The sequence below is a fragment of the Spea bombifrons genome, chromosome 6 (assembly GCF_027358695.1).
Source record: "Spea bombifrons isolate aSpeBom1 chromosome 6, aSpeBom1.2.pri, whole genome shotgun sequence".
In the NCBI taxonomy this organism is placed as follows: Eukaryota; Metazoa; Chordata; class Amphibia; order Anura; family Pelobatidae; genus Spea; species Spea bombifrons.
Genome location: NC_071092.1, coordinates 22249375 through 22271335, shown reverse-complemented (window position 1 = coordinate 22271335; position 21961 = coordinate 22249375). Strand labels below are relative to the sequence as shown.

Genomic DNA, 21961 nt, shown 5'->3' with positions numbered 1-21961 from the left:
TCACAAAACTTTTGGCAGTCGTGGCGGCCCATTTCCGAATTCAGGGAATTTCAGTCATTCCTTATGTGTACAATTGGCTTATCCATGCCGGGTCGGCGCCAATTCTTCGGGTTCACCTTTCCACGGTGGTCAACATGTTACAAGATCTCGGCTGGATTCTGAACTGGGACAAATCCTGCACTGTTCCCTCTCAACAACTAGTGTTTCTGGGTTTTTGCCTGGATTCCTGCTCCAGGAAAGCTTTCCTTCCTCCTGCCAGGATCAAGGGGATTCCCTTCCTAGTGCGCAGGGTTCGCTCTGCGCACCGAAGCTCCTTGAGGTTATGCATGTCCCTGCTGGGCAAAATGGTCTCCGCAAGGTATGCGGTGCCCTGGGCTCTGGCCCACATGAGAGTTCTTCAAAGATTTGTCCCCAACCAGGCTTGTCTGTCTTCCACCGCATGTCAGAGCTTCCCTCTCCTGGTGGCGCCAACAGAACATCCTTGGTGCGGGGAGAAGATGGTCTCTTGTCTCCAAGGTACTTCTCACCACCGACGCCAGCATCAGCGGATGGGAGCTACGTATCAGAACCTGTCCGTGCATGGTCTCTGGTCTCCAGCTACGAAACTTCTTCCCTCGAACTGTCTGGAGTTTCTTGCAGTAGAAAGAGCTCTGCATCACTGGGAACATCTGCTCGCCGGCAAGGACATTTTGCTTCGCTCTGACAATCAGGCAGTGGTAGCCTAAGTCCTCGACTGCTCCGTATATCGCTCAGGATTTCCTTTTGGGCACAGGTCTGTCTCATGACTCTGTCCGCTGTTCACCTCAGAGGGACTTTGAATTCTCAAGCGGATTTCCTGAGCAGAACTCCTGTCCTGAGCGGCGAGTGGGCTCTGCATCCGGCAGCCTTCGACCTCATCGTCCAACAGTGGGGCTTACCCGAGATCGACCTGATGGCATCCAGAGACAATGCTCAGATTCCTGTCTTCTTTTCCCTCAAGCCTCAGGATCATCCCTTGGCGATAGATGCCTTCGCCCAGGAGTAGAATTTCCGTCTCCTCTACGATTTCCCTCCGTTTGCTCTGATCTCCAGGGTCCTACAGAAAATCAAGAAGGACCGTGCCTCTGTGATCCTGATAGCACCAGACTGGCCAAAGCGCGTCTGGTATTCGGACCTGATCACTCTAGGTCTCTCTCCCCCTCTGAAGCTCCCGGCTTGGAGAGACCTTCTGCGTCAGGGTTCATTCCTGCACCCAAACCCTGCTGTGTTCCACCTGACGGCCTGGAGATTGAACGCAAACTGCTGAGAGCGCAATGTTTTTTTTTCCTGTGGCTGAGACTCTTATGCAGAGTAGAAAGAAGGTTACCTCTCTGCGATACTTTAAGATCTGGAAGAGATTTCTCGGTTGGTGTTGTTCCAGGGGAATTTTGCCATCTTCCTGTTCCTTGGCCTCTATTCTGGACTTCTTCCAGGAGGGATTCGACAGTGGACTTCAACCTTCTACTATCTGGGTGCATATTTCTGCCATCAGAACCAGGATGGTTCCGTGGGACCCGAATCTCGTCCTTCGTAGACTCCCATTACCTCCCTTTGAGCCTCTTCAGTCGGTTTCTCTGTATTTATTATCGCTGAAGACGGCTTTTTTTAGCCATTACTTCTGCTCGTCGGATTTGTGAACTTCAGGCTTTGTCTATGAAGGAACCGTTTCTCCGTTTTTTCCCGGATAAGGTGGTTCTCTTTCTACCGCCGGAGTTCGCACCCAAGGTTCAGTCGGCTTTCCACAAGAACCAGGAGATCGTGCTGCCTACCTTTTTTCAAGCTCCTGGCTCAGCTGAAGAAGAAGCTCTTCACACTCTCGTTCTGAAGAGATGCCTCACCATCTATTTGGAACGGACTCTGCCCCTGCGTAAGTCCTCTCGTTTGTTTGGGGCCTCTTTGGGGCCCAACAGGGGTGTCAGCATCTCCAAGTCTTCCATTGCTAAATGGATTGTTGCGGCCATCAACTTGGCATATTCGGCAGCCGGCCAACCTGCTCCTGTGGGGATCTGTGCTCACTCTACTAGGGCACTCTCCACTTCCTGGGCCGAAAGATGTTGTATTTCGCCTGACCAGATCTGCAAGGCAGCTACTTGGTGAACTCTCCACGCTTTTGTACAGCATTACCATCTCGACCAGATGGCTCAGGAGGACTCTCTTTTCGGTCGGAAGGTCCTTGAGGCTGTTTTGTCTCCTTAAGTTTACCAACCCTTCTGCTCTGGTACATCTATCCTTAGTGTCACCTGGGATGGCAGGGAAACAGGAACTTCTACTTACCGAGAGCTTCTTTTCCCTGCCAATCCCTGGTGACAAGTTTTTGTTCCCTCCCTTCCTTTTAATAAAATTTTGTTGCATCAGATTGCTTTTCCTGTGTGGTCTTTGGTATTCACTGGGGTTAGTAGGAGGGGAGGGGCTTTTAAAGTTTTGAGTCCTGCCCTATCTCAGGTACGGAGGAGGAGTCTATACTTAGTGTCACCAGGGATTGGCAGGGAAAAGAAACTCTTGGTAAGTAGAACTTCCTGTTTCTCCACACAACTGCCGCTCACTGGATATTTTCTGTTTTTCAGACCATTCTCTGTAAACCTTAGAGATGGCTGTGCATGAAAATCCCAGTAGATCAGAAGTTTCTGAAATACTCAGACCAGCCCATCTGGCACCAAAAACATGCCATGTTCAAAGTCACTTAACTCCCTTTTCTTCCCCATTCTGATGCTCCGTTTGAACTTCAGCAAGTTGTGTTGACCATGTCTACATGCCTAAATGCATTGAGTTGCTGGCATGTGATTGGCCTAATAAATTGGCCAGTGAGTGTAAGTGCTAGTTGCATTTTCTATAAGTTGTATTCGAAATCCAGTTGAAAGTATTTATTTTTGAAAAGTCAAGACATATTCAATCATCATGAGAATATTGGCAAACAACAAACTGTACAAGCTTAACTTGTTTCACTGGGCGATTACGCATAAGCATCAGTCATGAATACCCTATTGAAAAAAATCTCCAAAAATTGCTCAGCAGCAAGTACTGATACAATGCAGTGGATTAATTTGTTTTTATAGTTGAACTGTATTCTGTTTTACAGTGTGCTGGGAAATGGTGGAGTAATGCAGGCCTCTTCAGCTAGGTTTGGCTTCTTTATATGACTTCATTTGCTTGAAGGTGCTTCCTAGAAGGTTGCACATAGCCCACTGGCTTACTTATTGGGCTGACGTTTATGCATGCTTTTTGCAGGTACTACTGTAATTGTGAATAGTACAGCAAATAAAATATGGGGGCCCTCATGGGTTTAGAAATTTAGGTTATCTCAAAGGGGATAGCATTCAGGGAAATAAATTGCACCAAATTACCAAATGGACCTCAAGCCAGTCCATATGATTATGTCAGCGTAGCTGCACATTATGTATGTATTTATGTGAGTGTTGTGTGAGAGGAGGTGCATTTACTGGTACCTGAAATCATATGCATGTGTATGTATATCTGAAGTGTGCATATATTTATGCATTTCCCATTCAACAGGTAAAAAGGATAAATTACTAAAAGAGCAACTTTAAAATAATTGTGTTGCGTCATTAAAGTTCCAAATGATCAACAGGTTTTAAAGCTTAGGGCCATAATGTTACTGAAAAACAAAGTGATACTAATTGATTTCAATTATAACGTAATATTGTTCTAATAGGAAGATCTGTTCTAAAAATAAGCTTGAGCAAGTTGAAGAGTAACTTTCACCATACTTTCAGTAATGTAATGTTACTAAATAACAATTTAACATGCCTCGTGGAGTTCACATACATAACCAGCAAATGCTGCCATCTCTATATTTCCCTTTAGTCACCATACATTTTGTATGATCAATGTACACTTTCAGTTAATGAGGTGGTCCCAAATGTGCAGTATGCATGACTACAATTCTAAAATTACAATGACAAACTGCTACCTAACACAGGATAATATAAAAGACAACCAGCAGAACAATGATAATGACTCTTAAAATCAGGGCCGGACTGGGACTGAAAAGCAGCCCTGGAAAAATTTGGAGACCAGCCCCATATAGTTTATCTCACGGTGAAGCTCTTATACCCACACGCACCCCTTATACACACCCGAGTCACACTATGTGCCATTCTTTTTATCTCATTATTTGTATTAAAATGCCAGAAAGCAAAAGTGTTAAAAGGCCCTAATAAATGAAATACATTACACAGAATGGGATCAAAACATTTACTACTGCGAACATTTTTAGATGAAAAAGTTCCATTTTATTCAGTGGAACAAAACACTGATCACATTATTCTTCACGATATTCTGGTAAGAAACTTTTATTTCTTTATTAATTCATGTAGACTATTTTTTTCCATATTTAATAAAAGCTATGATTGAGACATGTAGGGGGTTAAAAGGCATATCATGGGACAGAGTGGCATATAGTGGGTATAAGGCATTCATGGAGGCAGAGTGGCATGAAGGGGGTTAAAAGGCATATCATGGGGCACTCTGCCTCCAGAAAAGCCTTATGCCCCCCTATATGCCACTCTGCCTCCAGAAATGCCTTTTACTCCCTATGTCACTCTGCCTCCAGAAATGCCTTATACCCCCCATATGCCACTCTGCCTCCCTGATATGCCTCAACCCTCCTATAAGCCCCTCTGCCCCGTGATATGCCTTTTAACCCCCTTTTTGCCACTCCACCTCCAGATATGCCTTTTGACCCCCTATATGTCACTCTGCATCCAGAAATGCCTTATACCCTATATGCCACTCTGTCCCATGATATGCCTTCTAACCTCCTATATGCCACTCTGCCATATAGTGGGTTAAAAGGCATATCATGGGACAGAGTGGCATATAGGGGGGTATAAGGCATTTCTGGAGGCAGAGTGGCATAAAGGGGGTTAAAAGGCATATCATGGGGCACTCTGCCTACAGAAAAGCCTTATGCCCCCCATATGCCACTCTGCCTCCCCAATATGCTTTATACCCTCCTATATGCCCCTCTGCCCCATGACATCCCTTTTAACTCCCTTTATGCCACTCTGCCTCCAGATATGCCGTTGACCCCCTATATGTCACTCTGCATCCAGAAATGCCTTATAGGGGGTTAAAAGGCATATCATGGGACAGAGTGGCATATAGGGGGGTATAAGGCATTTCTGGAGGCAGAGTGGCATAAAGGGGGTGAAAAGGCATATCATGGGGCACTCTGCCTCCAGAAAAGCCTTATACCCCCCCTATATGCCACTCTGCCTCCCTGATATGCCTCAACCCTCCTATATGCCACTCTGTCCCATGATATGCCTTCTAACCCCCTATATGCCACTCTGCCATATAGGAGGTTAAAAGGCATATCATGGGACATTTTTGTTTACTTTATATGGCAAGCCGATCCAGCTTGCCATATTAAATAAAAAATAATATATGCCACTCTGTCCCATGATATGCCTTCTAACCCCCTATATGCCACTCTGCCATATAGGAGGTTAAAAGGCATATCATGGGACAGAGTGGCATATAGTGGGTATAAGGCATTTCTGGAGGCAGAGTGGCATGAAGGGGGTTAAAAGGCATATCATGGGGCACTCTGCCTCCAGAAAAGCCTTATGCCCCCTATATGCCACTCTTCCTCCCCGATATGCTTTATACCCTCCTATATGCTCCTCTGCCCCATGATATACCTTTTAACCCCCTTTATGCCACTCTGCCTCCAGATATGCCTTTTGACCCCCTATATGTCACCCTGCATCCAGAAATGCCTTATACCCCTATATGCAACTCTGGCATATAGGGGGTTAAAAGGCATATCATGGGACAGAGTGGCATATAGGGGGGTATAAGGCATTTCTGAGGCAGAGTGGCATATAGGGGGACACACTTACATACACACACATGCCGATTTTTTTTGTTTTTAACAAATACAAAAAAAACATACAGTACAAAAAATACATTATTTTACTCACCTTCTACTTCTCTTGACTTCTTGGCAGCTGCACACTGTTCTCCTCTATGCTGACAGGATGCCACTGACCTGACATCCGGTGCTGCAGCAGTCTGAGCGCGAGGGGGCGGAGCTTCCACCTCACGCTGCTCCCATCACCATGCAGACTGCTGGGAATGTAATCTAAACGGCCGGTGCGTGCTGATGCCGCCGGCCGGCTCTGCTTTAACACTTTTTTTTTATTATTTATATGGTAAGCTGGATCGGCTCGCCATATAAAGTAAAAAAAAAAGTATTAAAGCAGAGGCGGCCGGCGGCATCAGCACGCATCGGCCGTTCAGATTACATTCCCAGCAATCTGATGGCCGCATAGTGATGGGAGCAGCGTGAGGGGTGAAAGGTCAGTGTGAGGGGGCGGAGCTTTCACCCCTCACACTGCTCCCATCACTAGACGGCCATCGCACACGGCTGCTGGGTGCTGATGCCGGCCGGCCGGCCGGCCGCATCAGCACCCAGCGGCTGCTTTGATTAGATTTCAGGCAGCCTGGGGGGCAGCTCAGCGGCTGTCTTCATGGCCGCCCAGCCCCCGGACCTTCCAGCCCACCGGGAAATTTCCCGGTATCCCGGTGGGCCAGTCCGGCCCTGCTTAAAATAGCATATGTGATACCAAGAATATTTGCCTAATGCAGTCAGACTTTAAAGTGTGTCGTCAGAGTGAATGTCTTACATGTGACCTCTTGATGCCAAAAGGTATTTAACAAACATTTGGTTGTGTTTCTTAACAGCTGAGTAAAAAGTTTGGGAATGTCTTTAGTCTCCAATTCTTTTGGAAGAATGTGGTGGTGCTTAATGGCTTTGAAGTCATGAAGGAAGCTTTAATCAACAAGTCTGAGGATATCGGGGATCGTCCTAGATTTCCCATATACAAGAAGCTTGGGCATACCCCCAACAGCCAAGGTATCATTTTGCTAAAACTGGTTAAATCATAGTGGAATGATTACAATTTATTGAATGTTACACACTAAAGTCAAATATGTGTCTGATTCTGTAATTTTTTATGGAAATAGTTGCAATAAGGAAATAATTGGCAATACTATACCCTTCATATACATAGAAAAAAGATATCAGCACAATCATTTAAGAGTTACAATTTCTGGAAATCAAGGTATGTTTTTTTAACAAAAAACATCTAGGTTTGGTGCTAGCACAATATGGTACATCCTGGAAGGAGCAAAGAAGATTCACACTATCAACCCTTAGGAATTTTGGCATGGGAAAGAAATCATTGGAGCAAAAGATAACAGAGGAAGTTGGATTTTTATGTTCCAGATTCCAAGATGAACAAGGTAAGTGACACATGACAGACATTTGGTCAGTGTGGGAGCTATGTTTTATAACATGTCCAGGATGCATGACTATATAGTCCACCACTGCATTTCTCTACTGTGGCTAGGTCACATATTCTCTGTGGTACACAGAAAATGTTTTAGCTCTTGTTCCAGAAATATCTTTTTAGTGTAGGTCCCTCATAAAGCATAATGATGTCAGTGAGTTAAAATAGCGAATCACCTGCCAATTCCATCTTTTCTTTTATTGCAGATCCCATGTGTAGCCACAGGCCGAATACACATGGTCTTATGCTGCTAAGTTATTTACAGTTGCTGGTCTTGAAGTGCCAGGACCAGGGCCGGCCCTACCATGGAGCAGAGTGGGGCAATCGCCCCAGGTGGCACTTTTGAAGAGGTGGCACTTTGCTGCCCCAAGCGGCTTTTTTTTTTTATTTTTAATTTTTTTTAGCGGAGGGAGAGGGGCGCCGAGTGGTTTTCGCTTATCAAGTTGTCAGTACCCGCTCGGCGCCCCTCTCTCTCCTCTGCGAGCCCTCTAGCTCGGTCTCGGTGCCGGCTTGTAATGCTGAGCGCCGGAATATGACGTTGAGAGTGGCAGAGCAGGGAGACTCACCGCAGGACTGCTGAAAGGTAAGTGAAGTACAAAGGGTGGCATTTTAAACTTCGCCCTAGGCGGCATTATGTCTTGGGCCGGCCCTGACCAGGACCAATTTTAAATCCTTGATACTCCTAAAAAAATGATTGTTTCCACTGATTGGGTTCCCGTGCACATGAATTGAAAGAGATATTCGATTGCTGCGTTAGTTGATCTAACACCGCTGCTGACTGGCACATGCCAGGAGATGTGCATAGGCAAACACATCTTATGAACAGAAAATAGCTGGAGAGGGGGCAAAGGGGAAAATGCAAATAGAGGGATCAAAGTAGGAACCTACATTTATTTATTATGATTCATTTGTTTACTTTCTATTCACAAATTTAATTTATAAAGAAATAAAAATAAATAAATAATGTATATCGATTGGGTTCAGAGTTCTATTAATAATACTACATAATACATATTACTATTTCACAAGAAATAAAATACAGTTGACTGCAGGAGAGTCAAGTGGATACGATTCAACCTGATACTTGCTTGCAAGTTGCAAATGTGAGTTGGAACCAAGTTGGACCCCCTATTATGAAAGGAGGGTGACATCACACCCTTCTTGCTCCCAATGCCCAGTGAGAATGGAGCTAATAAAATGTAAATTAATGAAAGATGCTGGGATTCTGGGGAACAATAGTTTTGGAATATATATATATATATATATATATATATATATATATATATATATATACCGTATTTGCTCGATTATAAGACAAGGTTTTTTCCAGAGCAAATGCTCTGAAAAATACCCCTCGTCTTATAATCGAGGTCGTCTTCTAATCAGACCTCATTCTGCCGTGCTGCTTACCGGGCTTTGATCACGAGCAGCGTCTCTGCTATTAGCAGCAGGAGAACAGGAAGGTAGCACAGTCCTCACATGCCCCTCTGCCCCATGATATGCCTTATAGCCCTATATGCCAGAGTGGCATATAGGGCTATAAGGCATATCATGGGGCAGAGGGGCATATAGGGGGTTAAAAGGCATATCATGGGGCACAGTGGCATATAGGAGGGTATAAGACATTTCTGGAGGCAGAGTGGCATATACAGGGTTAAAAGGCACATCATGGGGCAGAGTGGCAAATAGGGGGGTATAAGGCATTTCTGGGGCAGAGTGGCAAACCTGGGGGCAGATTTGCATAACTGGGGGGGGCAGGTTGGCAAATAAAAGGAAATAAAAAATATATTGTTCTCAATCATAGCTTTTATTAAATATGAAAATTAGTTTACATGAATTAATATTTACTAGTAAAACTTTTTTCCTATAGGGTAGTCTTATATTCAGGCTTTTTGTTTTTTTCCTAAATTAATATTTTGATTTTGGGGGGTCGTCTTATAATCAGGAAAATACGTTATATCTATATGTTTATGTGTGAACAGTTATGCTTTCAAGCATTTGTAACTTCATTAAAACTATACACATATATATTTTAATTCATTAGCTAGTAATTCTATTTAAATTAAGACTTTATTATGTGCTGTAATTTAATTCCCCATGGTGCTTAATTACCCCCACCCCCAGAAAAAAACCTTTGGATTCGAGGTATTTCATAAGAATGATCAGAGTTTTTCTTTTCCACAGGCCAACCCTTCGATCCTTGCTTCATCATTAATAATGCAGTCAGCAATGTGATCTGCTCTATTGCCTTTGGAGATCGCTTTGATTACAATGATGAGAAATTTCAAAGACTGCTCTATCTTATGAGCAAAACTTTAAACAGAGAGTTTGGACTGGTGGCTCAGGTAGTTTACTATCTAGCTTTAACTGTATATTTTCAGTAACATTAATACAAATGGTGGACTCATCTCTGGTAGTAGTACCAGAGATGTCTCTAGACTTAATGATTCTCCCAACAAAAGTTAAAAGTAGCATAACACAATTAATGTTGATTCATTGATTAATATGTTAGTGTTCCGTTTATAAATCATTCAAGTACTGAATAATACTTTAGCATCTCAGCTGGTAGCTCTCAATGGTATCAGTTGCTATACCTGAATACAAATTACTTTTTTTTTTCCAATTTCTTTATCTTCATGACAAGGAATGGTTTTCACTAAGGGCATTATTATAACCATGTGGTTGCTACTATTTCTGTGTCACTACAATTAATATTTGTGAAGGACTATTAAATAATTAATAAAAAGTATCAGACTCATCTTTATAAAAATATTATTTGCCTCACATATAAGTAATCTTTCTTAACAACTATCTATACCACCTTCGATACAGCCATGTAGAATCCCAACAGGTATATTCTCAATAGTGTCTAGGATATCATTGATGCGTATGTTGTATTATTTTATTTTGTATTATTTTGTTATAGTACCGTAATTCTTTGATCCTCCTTCTACCCAGAAGATCAAACTACCTAGCTGATTCCCTGCAATCACACAGGACTACACATAGTAATAACTCCACTACCACAGATCAGAATTTGATGCGGCTATAAGAGGGCCCAAAGTGGAACCTTAATAAAATAAAGGGTTGGCGGGCTCCTGCTCTTCTTTGGACTGGGGGAAGCTGGATATTTATCCTTAGGCTCAATGCTAGGAGCCTATTGGCAACAGCATCCGCCACAGAAAAGAATGTAGTACTTGGCTTTCAAGCTGTAGCAATAATTTAAAAAAGGCTGTCCGCTTCCTAGTAGTTAAGCTATGAAGACTGGAAATTGCTCTTGCAATGCATAAAATAACAATGATAATGTGAATTTTGTCTTCTAGGTTTTAAATGAAATTCCATTTCTAACAAATATTCCTTGGCTTATAAACTATGTTCTGAAATATGAATATGATATTATGACGTTTCTAAGAGAAATGGTTTCAGAACATCGTAAAACTTGGGATCCTAATGACATCAGGGATTTTATTGATGTTTATCTTCTGGAACTGGAAAAAGTAAGCAGTGTAATGATTAATAATGCAAACTGTTTGTCTGTTTGGACTCAAAGTGCAAATAAGTTACATGGGATTATGTTTTAAGATTTCAAAACTAAAGTTCAACTTCCATATTTGCTACTGACAACTCGCATTTGGACTTGCATTTAGTAACAGTCAATGTACATCTCCTTGACACTGAGTCAAATTGATGTGAGTATTGTTTTACTAACCCCCAAGTTGCTTGGAAGGTATGAATGCAAATTGCAACACTCCAAAGGAGATGAGGTGTCCTGTAACCACCCCATAAACAGTCTCTCATCCCATACCATGTGGAATTGATAGGTTAACACATAATAAAAAAAACTCTAAGGGGGACATAGAGTCCACCTATTTCCCACCACCTATCCTGGTATGCAAGACAGTTTAACCCTTTTGAGTCCTTAATTCTCTTTTGCTACAGATTGTAGGGGTTTAAAGGAATTTAAATATATTAAAATAAAAACCTACCTGTGGCAGAAGTACATTGCTGAGCCAGACACAGCTACCCCCCTGGACTATGCATTCAACCTGGGCATCAGAACCATGGTTCCTCCTGTGGGGAAATATGGGGGGGGGGTCACTAGTCATTACAGGTTAAAATGTACACAGACAATCTGCTCACACCATGGGAGGCCCATAAAGTGGTCCAGGGCCACTGTCTCCCTAGCAATAGTACTCTACTTCCTGGCATCCCTTGAGTTGTCTGGTGCTAAGACCAGCCTGGCACTCATGGTGACAGATCCCATCAGGGAGAGTGTGGTGTTTAAACCAAATATAAAAATATAACACAAAGGTTTGTCTACTTTAACAGATATTTAATAAGAGACACAAACATACAATAAATGAGTGACAGCCCAACATACAATGCAACACTTTCCAAGACTAACCTGCAACCTAAAGGTCCAACATAACCCAGCACACCACCGATTACCCCATCCATGCAGGATGGTGGGCAGAGAGAGACTGAACTAAGATTTTGTATTCAACAGGCATATTGAATCACTGTAGGTGTGCCCTCGTTAACATATCAAAAGACATGTAATACAGGAAGAGTTCAACTGGCAAAAACATAGAGGGTTGTATCCAGGGGGATCCCTCCTCTGATTGCTCCCTGTGTGGTGAGCAGAGCGAGGTGGTAGCATCCGCATCGGCGGACGTTACGGAACAGAAAACTGCAGTCTGTTCTAATGCCGGCAAGGGAGGAGCATGTGCACAGCGGTAGAACGCACGCCCAGGAGGCGTTGTGTTCCACCGAAGATCTGATCGCACTACTGACCATGCACGGATCAGTTCTTCTTCAGGGCGTGAAATCCAAATCTATATAAAGCTGTGTAGTCCAGGGTGACAGCAGTGAGGCTCCACGTGGATTGAGGAGTTTTAAGGTAAGATTTATGGATCTTAATCTTGAAAAGCCTCTGTCCTGTTATTTTTTTCTAAATATATATATTTTACACAAAAAAGTTTTCGGGGGGGGGGGTTTAGATGTCTGGTCCGGTTTCTCCAGAAAAACCTGAAAGAGATAAAGCGTTAAATCCTGCTCCTAAAAAGGCTGCTTTTAAGTCCATACGTGTATTGTGCGCTGAGTACGCCACCCCCTTGCTGGACAGCTGCAAAAAGAAGTTACGCAATCCCTGCTCAGCAGAGCTTTTGGCTAGAGAAAAACAGAAAGACATGCAGTCTTTTTTGGTTGATTTCAAGACAACCTTGCACAGACTTTTGAAATGTTCAAAACAGCGTCTGTTAGCCCTTTTGAGCCCAAAATGGATAAATCTCGTAAACGTAGATGAGCACACTCCTCTCCTGAATCTGATTTGTCCTCTGGAGAGGTTTCCAGATCTACTAGTTCAGGCTCTTCTAGTGAGTATTCAGAGGACGAAACCATCTTTCCTCCACAAGAGCTTTGTAAATTTTGCAAAGAAGTCTCAAAGCTGCCTCAAAACCTGGGACCTCTAGACCTGGAAAACATCCTAAAGGGTTTCCCATGTTACCTAAGCTCTAAGCTCTCATGCATAGGGAATGGAGCAATCCTGGCAAGAGACCCTTTATTTCCAAACACTTTAAGCAGCTGTTTAAGCTTTAAGGTGAAGAAAAATGGGAGGATATTCCGAAGGTCGCCCAGATTGTTCAGCTTTCAAAAAGAACCACAATCCCTAAGTGTCTGGTCTCGAAGACCCTATGGATAAGAAGCTTTATGGCTAAGATCATGGATAAAAAGCTCAGCTCTTGTCAGAATGCCTCACTCTTGTCAGAAAAGGTGTGATAGTCAATCCTAAAACATCATGAGTTTCAGGGTGTCTACTCCAGACTGTTCCTTGAATGTTCGCAAAACCAGATGGATACTTCCGCCCAGTTTTGGAGTTAAAAAGAGTCAATGTCTGTATTCCATACCAACATTTCAGAATGGAAACTATCCTCACGGTCACCCAATTGACGAGAAAAGGAGATGGTGACCATAGACCTGAAGGATGCTTATCTCCATGTCCCTATCGCAGTGGCATCCCGAAAATTCCTCAGGTTCGCTATAAGGAACGTCCAGTTCACGTCTGTCCCGTTTGGTCATTCATCAGCTTCGAGATTTTTTTAAAAAAAATCTGGATGTCAACTTCAGTGTCCGAGCACGTTTTAGCCCAGCTGAACTGGTGGAGGAGGACAGATCCTCTCACCAAGATGCCTCAAAAATAGGCTGGGGAGCTAATTTAGCAAACTAGAAACCTCAGGGCCCCGGTGCGAGAATCTGTTAAGGGCCCCCCCTCCCCAACCCATCTATCCCTTTCTCACTATCTCCCCTCTCCCTCCCTACCCCCTCTTCTCACGATCTCCCCTCTCCCTCCCTACCCCCTTCTCACGATCTCCCCTCTCCCCCCCTACCCCCCTTCTCACGATCTCCCCTCTCCCTCCCCCTTCTCACGATCTACCCTCTCCCTCCCTAACCCCCTTCTCACGATCTACCCTTTCCCTCCCTACCCCCCCTTCTCACGATCTACCCTCTCCCTCCCTACCCCCCCTTCTCACGATCTACCCTCTCCCTCCCTACCCCCCCTTCTCACGATCTAACCACTCCCTCCCTACCCCCCCTTCTCATGATCTACCCACTCCCTCCCTACCCCCCTTTGTAGGTCACTTACCGTCAACTCCTGTGTTGGCAACGTGAGGCGTTTGTCTCAGGTGCCGGCGCTTCACTGCTGAGTGCCGGCATATGACATCATATGCCGGCGCTCAGCATGAAGCGCCGGCTCCCGAGACAAACGCCTCACGCTCCCAACACTGCACTCTGGGCAGCGCTGAGGCAGGCGGCGGCGGGGAGCAGAGGAGTCCTGGATTTCTGTCAGTCAGGGGGGCCCAAGAGGTGCCGAGCGGTCGTTTTCAGCAACCGCTTGGCACCCCTTGGGCCCCCCTGACTGGCAGAACTCCAGTGCCCGGTCGCAGTCGCGACCCCTGCGACCCCGGTAGTTCCGCCACTGGGTTCAGGATGGCTTATGGTTTTCCTCCGGTGGCGATGATACCTTGTGTCCCCCTCAAGATTCAAGCAGACAAGGCCAGAGTCTTGGCAATTATCCTGTATTGGCCAAATTGGAATTGGTTCTCAGAGCTAAGAAGAATGGCAATTTCATTTTGGGAGCTTCCAGTGTCAGCCCAGCCGGTGGAGAACAGGAACTTTTCCCCAGAAGTAATTTGGATGTTCAGTTTGACGGCCAGGCTGTTGCAAGGGTGATCCTTCAAGACAGTGGACTTTCCCATTACATGGCTGATATCCTCCTTAATTTGGTTCGAAGGTCCACCTCTAAAATTTATTTTCGGGTTTGGAATAAATTCATCTGCTGGTGCTACAACAGGGGTTTGGATTGCTTTTCAGCATCTACGAGTTCCATCCTTGAATTTTTGCAAGACCTTTTTTTGCGACTTTTAATGTCTCAACCCTAAAATGGCAATTATTGGCCCTGACTTTTCTCCTGTCAGATTTGGCCTCACGTGTTCTCATCAGGCGTTTCTTTAAAGCAGTCACCATTCAGCGACCCCCCAGACAGTCTCATTTTTCTTCCCGGGATTTGACCTGGGTCCTCCAAGCTCTTTATTTTAAACCATTCAAACCTCTGGAAGAAGTCTCTCAAGTTTGTATCACATTTTTAGTGGCTATTACTTCAGCAAGGAAAGTGGGTGAGATACAGGTTCTGTCCTCGGCTTCTGAATTTACCATTTTTCATCAAGATAAGGTTGTCTTATAAGTCAAGCCCTCATTTCTGCCTAAGGTCCTCTCTAAATCCAACATCAACCAGCCATTAATTTTACCTTTTTTTTTCCATCACCGACATCTCCAGAAGAAACTCTATGGCACAAATTAGATGTCCGACGAGCTCTACGACTCTATATACATCACACCACTCCTTTCCGCAAAGCGGATCAATTATTTGTAAATTTTTTGGTAGGTCATCAGTTTGCGCAGCTTCCAAGCACACTATATCCAGATGGCTTACAGAGACTATTCTCATCCCATATTACAGCTCACTCCACAAGAGCTATGTCAGTGTCATTGGCTGAAAAGACTTCCACATCTCTTGAAGGATATATGTAAGCCAGCTACCTGGTCTTCCTTCAATACATTTGTCCAGCATTACCGACTAGACACCTCCTCCTCTGCGTCAGATTTCGGGCGCAAGGTGCTCCAGTCAGTGTCCTCTTAACTATTCCCTATCCAAAAGGGATCTTGCTACATCCCCTCTGTACTGCCACTATATGTCAGGAAAAACAGAAATTGTTTTTTGGGCAGTACTTGTTTCCCTCCCTCATGTTGCCTGTATTAAATATATTTTGCAAGCATTTTCTGTGTTTTTGATACTTACTGAGGATGGGTGGTCTGGTATACTCCTATGGGGTAAGAAGGAGGAGGTGTCATGATTGACTCATGAAATATAGTGGATGCATGGAAGGGTAATCCAGCAGAGGTGGTTAATTCCTGTGTGTTAGCATTCAATGGGTTAATCTGATGTTGATTTAAATTGGTTTCTTTGTACATGCCCTCAGTATCTGTTCTGGCAAGAGGTGTCATCTTCCCAGGACCCCTGTGGTGATTCATGGCCTAATAGATAAGGATCCTTAGTTATAGGAATTCCATTCCTATCTTAAGTGGAGGGGTTTCCATCACCTTTACCCCACCATAACTTATTGGCACATCAAAGATGGGAACCAATTCTTCGGGAAGGTGTCATATAATTGGCCATGTGGTCAGAGGGGTGTTTTCTTGAAACTGAATCTGATTTAGGGGCAATGGAGGGACCTCAAAGCAGAACTCCATGATATACTCTGATCATCATAAGAAAACATCTGGACTTAAGGAGTTCCCAAAGGCCTACTTATTGGATAAACTTGTGAGTGAGGGTCCTGTGTTTAAGTCCCTTTGTTTTTAAGAACTGTTTGCTGTTTTATTGTTATTTTGTATGTCTTGTTTTTTGTATTTGTGGCACTGTGTAATCTTTGTCTTTTTGTTATTAAAATATTCATAATCTAAGTCGGTCTTTGGGCTCTAGTATTGATATCCGCAAACCCTAAGAGAGGAAAACACGTTACCATATTGTTATTAAGTTCTACAGGAGATATATATATGTTGTTTTCCCGGGGTGGGTTGATATATATATATAGAGATAAATGTTCTAATTTGGATTTCTCACGAATGCGGTATCAAAATCATGAGTGGTGGCAGACTACCTGGGGGGATACAGGCAGGATTTGGGGGTTAATTTGGTGTAATTTATGCCTTGTTAAGGGGTGAAGTTAGTAAATCCAGAGGCCTGGTGCTATTAACCCCTTCATGCCCACGCCCTCCACACAGTCACGGCTTGGCAAGTAGTCCTGACCGTGACAGGAGGAGTTGGGGGAGGCTTAACCCTTTCTATTTTAGCTCCTTGTCCCTAGGAAGAACATCAACCCTCTGTACTGCCACTATATTAAGGAAAAAAGAATTTACGGTGAGAAAAAAAAATTCAGTTGTTTCATTCACCATCAACTTGCAAGCTACTTTCAGATGAGATAGTTGGAAAGTTCCTTTCCTACCATTTTGTATGGACTTTTTCCAGGAACTCACTCAGAGTCATAGAAGAAGATTGGAACTTAATGTGTTGTATTAAATGTGATTTGCCAGGAACTACAGTTTTGCAGGCTGATCCTCAGCTTGCTAAGACTCCACTCAATCCTTGACTCCTGGTACCCCAGCCCTTGGACTTCTGTCATATTCTCACCCCATCCTTAGGTGTTATTCCTGTTGCAAGTCCACTATTTCTGCACCTATGGAACTGTTGAATGTTTTTCTGTATGATGTGATTGCTGTATCATCTTTGTATTTTTCATTACTTTTTTATTTCAGGTGTACTGCTTGTTATAGACCACATGCAAATGCTATCACTGTGTGTACTTGGTTAAGTTGCTACTGGTCATTCCCTACATTGCTTTTCAGTTTACCTTGTATGTAATCTATGCTGAGCTTCTGAATAAACTCAATCAAGCTACTTTTATACATATTGCTTGCAGATGTTAGTATGCAAGCATTTGTGACTTCAGCCAATTATGGTTAGTTGTGGTAACTTTGATGCAACCAACCACTCAACTTTTTTGTGACTAAGGAAAATACTTGGTCAAATAAGAAACCTGTTTCAGTTTCCTTAATAATAACACGCTGGCTTGAGAGCACATTACCTTCTCGTCAGCAAAAAGCCTATTGATGTTTTGTGCTTGATTATCCAGTTTTCCTCATCCCAATACTAAAAGGCAGAAGCAAAGAAGCAACCTTTTACGTTTTATATGTAACAATAATTACTTAACAGTATAATCATCATATGTAAAAACATAGTTATTACAAGATTCAAAGCAGCACTTTGAAAGCAATCCTCGCAAATAAAAATAGCAAATTAGGGAACAATGCATTATGAATCCATATGATGATCAGCATGCTAAAATAAAACTTGTCTTTGCAGGTAAAAGAAAAAACTGATAGCAGCTTTAATGAGACTAACCTGCTATTAACAACATATGACTTATTTTCCGCTGGGACAGACACCACATCAATCACTCTGAGATGGGGCATGTTCTTCATGATGTTACATCTAGAAGTCCAATGTGGGTATTGTTTAGTATATAGTAGCTACATAAGATTTGTTTTTAAATATTGTTGGCTATGTTAAGAGTATTTTTCTCCTGGTGGTAATTTAAGTAATAACAATACACACGCTAAAACAGTTATAAATGAAAGCCATCTGGTTGCTAAACCCCATCTGGTTTAATTCACCTACCCATGAGTTGCAAATGAGTTGATGTGAGATTAACTCTTAGAGTGATGACCACCAAAAGATATTTTTATTACCAAGCTAAGCACAGGAGGCTAACTAGAATGTATGTATCAACTACATGGAGAATAGTGCCTCATTTCCCTTCACTAAAAACATTAATGCAAAACAAAAAAAATGCAGTAGGCTTGAATGTTTGTGCGCGAGTTATACAAGGAAGCCTCATAAGCATCAAAGCGAAGCCATATCAGTCATGTGATTCAGTAGTTTGTTAAATGGGACATAGAGTCCTAGTAAATTTCTATCTATCTATCTATCTATCTATCTATCTATCTATCTATCTATCTATCTATCTATCTATCTATCTATCTATATGTCATTTTATGCTGCATACTCTATTAGATATGTATACATATATTAAGTGAAATAAAGTCAAATACTGCCTATAGAGCAAGTCATTAAATATGTATAGCAATATCCATATGTTTATCACATACCATATTCTTACTCAGTGAAGGTCCATAATGAAATTGACCATGTAATTGGAAGAGGCAGACAGCCAACAATGGCAGACATGTTAGAAATGCCATACACCAATGCAGTGATCCATGAAATCCAACGATGTGGGGATATTGTACCTCTGGCTTTGCCACATATGACTTACAGAGACACCGAGATACAAGGATATTTAATTCCCAAGGTAAAATATCTATTTAAAATATCCAAATGTGTTCCAGAATTTCAACATAGATCAAAATATGTAGTTCTCATATGTAGTTATTACATTTTAATAACTACAATATTATAATATATATGTTATCTTTGTGTTAATGCAAATGTGTTCATAGGAAGCAGAGGCTTCTAACTGTATTTATTAACCTGTAGTGGTCAGTCGAGTTAAAGTTACAACTGCTAGATATTTGTTAGACTTAAATATCAAAATTTCTCTGTGACCAAAGATCAGTCGAAACCACAGCTTTTAAGACTTAAATAGGTTGATTTATTTTACAAAGCTTATGTATACATACAGAACCAATCGTTGATAGATGATAATGACAAGCTAATATAACGTGAGTGCTGTACACTCTTCTTATTGAAACAATGTCAGAGAAAATGGAAGATAGGGAGTTGAGGTATAGAGGGATAGAGAAAGTAGGCATCGAGAGGATAGAGATAATCTCCATGTTATCTAATGAGTTTTAATAGTCATTTTCTATATTGGTCAGTGTGAAGTAATTACCATCTATAGCAAGGGCAAATGTATAAATTTCACCATTAGATTATATCATACAAGTCGTCCAAAGAACCTCCCCTAATAGTTCTCTTAAGACACATGTTCCTATCATTCATGTTTCACTTACACCTAATGTGAATGTATATTTAGAATAAAAAAACAACCAACTCACATAATCATTCCACAATATCAAGAAATGGTCTTTTTGTTATTTATAAATCAATTAAGGCATTTTAAATATATTCTGTAAATGCTGACATTTACATTCATAGGGTACCACCATAATTACCAACTTGTCATCAGTCCTTAAGGATGAGAAGGTCTGGAAAAAACCAATGGAATTCTACCCTGAGCATTTCCTGGATGACAATGACAAGTTTGTGAAAAAGGAAGCCTTCATGCCATTTTCTGCAGGTAATAGAAGACAGAGGATCAAAAAAATAATAAATGATCAAAAAAGATGTAATACAGACTAGACTTGTGTGTTCGGATTCATACAAATTTTATTCTATGAATTTTGTCACTACTTCTTCTCTTGACTCTTCTTGTTCTACTGTCTTCTTTCCTCGTCTGCTTTTCCCCATGTCTCCTTTCCTCGTCCACTTCCCCATGAGCCAGGCCTCCCGGACTCACTTCCGCAAAAGGGTGGAGCCTTCAGGGACATCATCTGCCTGTGACTTCGCTCTTTTGCCGAAGTACTCCAAAAAGCCAGAGAAAGAGAGCTCCATCATTTTTACAGAAGTGTACCGGTAGACCTGGTTCACAGTGAAGTGTATGAGGAAAGAAGACAGAATAACAAGAATAGCCAAGAAAAGAAGTGGAGCTGTGGGAAAGGAAACAGGGACACAAAAGTACTTTACTGCACTCTACATGCAGTAAGGATGGTCTCTTATTTATGGGCTGCTGGGACTGAGGTGCCAGGGCTAATATACTATATCTACCACGAAGTAGGTGGATTTTTCCCCCATTTCATCAAATGTGTAACATGTTTTGAGAAGTGAAAACCCGTGTGGTTGTGTGATTTCACAGTTAATATGAAATGTTTATATTGTCAGATACCACTACACCTTTCGGCTCTTTTCCCAGATACTTTTGGTTTCCTTTGAGTGCTAAAATGAAAGTGTCCACTAAATGTGTAAAATAATACTTTTTGTTCTTAAGGTCGTCGGGCATGCCTAGGAGAGCAGCTTGCACGGATGGAACTTTTCCTGTTCTTCACATCACTCATGCAGAGGTTTAAAATAGAGATACCCAAGGACCATCCACTCCCAAGAGGAAAAAATGGCGTGTATGCACTTATGTTTAGCCCATATCCATACAAAATGTGTGCTGTAGCAAGAATGTAGTGTATTAAACTATTAAGTGATCTTGTATGTTACACTTAACCAGGCCTGGACTGGGACAAAAAATAGGCCCGGGCATTTAAGACTGAGCAACCCATTTTATGAAAAAACATATATATACATATGTAAAACTTGGTCATTCAACATGGGAGGCCTGAAGCCACAATTTAGTGTGACTAATCCTTGAAATAAATATTAAAGAGTAAATAACACAATACCTTATCTTTTCCACTAAATGATTTCAGGGCCTTGAATGTTTTGTCCCCTGAAGTCACTACAAATTCAGGAGGGCTTTTTATCTCTGGATAAGTAAAAATGAAATAGTTCCTACTGTAAATTAAGTGCCAGGAAACAGATAACCAAACACACAAACCAGGCTTTTCCACATTGACACCCAGACACACACCCCAGGACATGCTCATTGAGACAATCCATCCACACATTAATTCATACTCACTCATTCACACTTATCTCAATATTCTTACTACCCCCTCTCCCTCCCTTACACATTTTCTACCCTCTGTCCCTCTTTCTACCCCGCTGAGCGGTCAAAAAAAAAAAAAAGAGTGTTTCTATTCATGGTGCCTTGGACCCGGAAATGTGGTCACCCTAGGTTGGGTGGTTCCAAATTCGGTGTGGGGGGGGCAACAGGGGGGGGCAAGGAATAACCCTTGCCCCCCCTGTAGCTACGTCACTGAATATGCGAATAGTGAGATGGCCGTCTTTCACTTTGAAAACTCGTTATGGATTTTTTTTTCTCAATTACAGCTGGACTGGCCCGGCCCACCAGGCTTTTGCCCGATGGCCAGTCCGGGCCTGCATGCATGCAAAATGTATGCTGTAACAAGAAAGTAGTGTGTTAAACTGTTAAGTGATCTTGTATATTACACTTAGCCCATATCCATACAAAATGTGTGCTGTAGCAAGAATGTAGTGTGTTAAACTGTTAAGTGATCTTGTAAATTACACTTAGCTCATATCCATACAAAATGTGTGCTTTAGCAAGAATGTAATGTGTTAAACTATTAAGTGATTTTGTATATTATCTGCTGATGTAATTAAAAAGTCCAAGCTTCAATGTTAAAAACACTTTTTAGGCAGGCTTAAAAAACATACTATATTTTATTTTTATCATTTAAGAAATGCAAAGAGAGTGAACAGAAGAAAAGTCGAAATCAAATCAATGCTTGGTGTGATCACGGTTTGCCTTAAAACAGCATTACTTCTTGTAGGTACACTTGCAAAAAGTCAGTGATTTTGC

The 21961-nt window shown here is 42.3% G+C and overlaps 1 protein-coding gene across 1 annotated transcript in view; it reads left to right on the top strand.

The window, feature by feature from the left end:
• The window catches only part of LOC128500052 (cytochrome P450 2D15-like), a 28339-nt gene extending 7424 nt beyond the window's left edge, over positions 1 to 20915 (top strand). The window contains exons 2-9 of the mRNA XM_053469067.1: positions 6727 to 6898; positions 7135 to 7287; positions 9519 to 9679; positions 10658 to 10831; positions 17815 to 17956; positions 18636 to 18823; positions 19630 to 19771; positions 20519 to 20915. Of these exons, the coding sequence (XP_053325042.1) occupies positions 6727 to 6898; positions 7135 to 7287; positions 9519 to 9679; positions 10658 to 10831; positions 17815 to 17956; positions 18636 to 18823; positions 19630 to 19771; positions 20519 to 20703 (1317 nt within the window). The 3' untranslated portion in view covers positions 20704 to 20915. The remainder of the gene's footprint in view (positions 1 to 6726; positions 6899 to 7134; positions 7288 to 9518; positions 9680 to 10657; positions 10832 to 17814; positions 17957 to 18635; positions 18824 to 19629; positions 19772 to 20518) is intronic.
• Positions 20916 to 21961: the final 1046 nt, after the last annotated feature.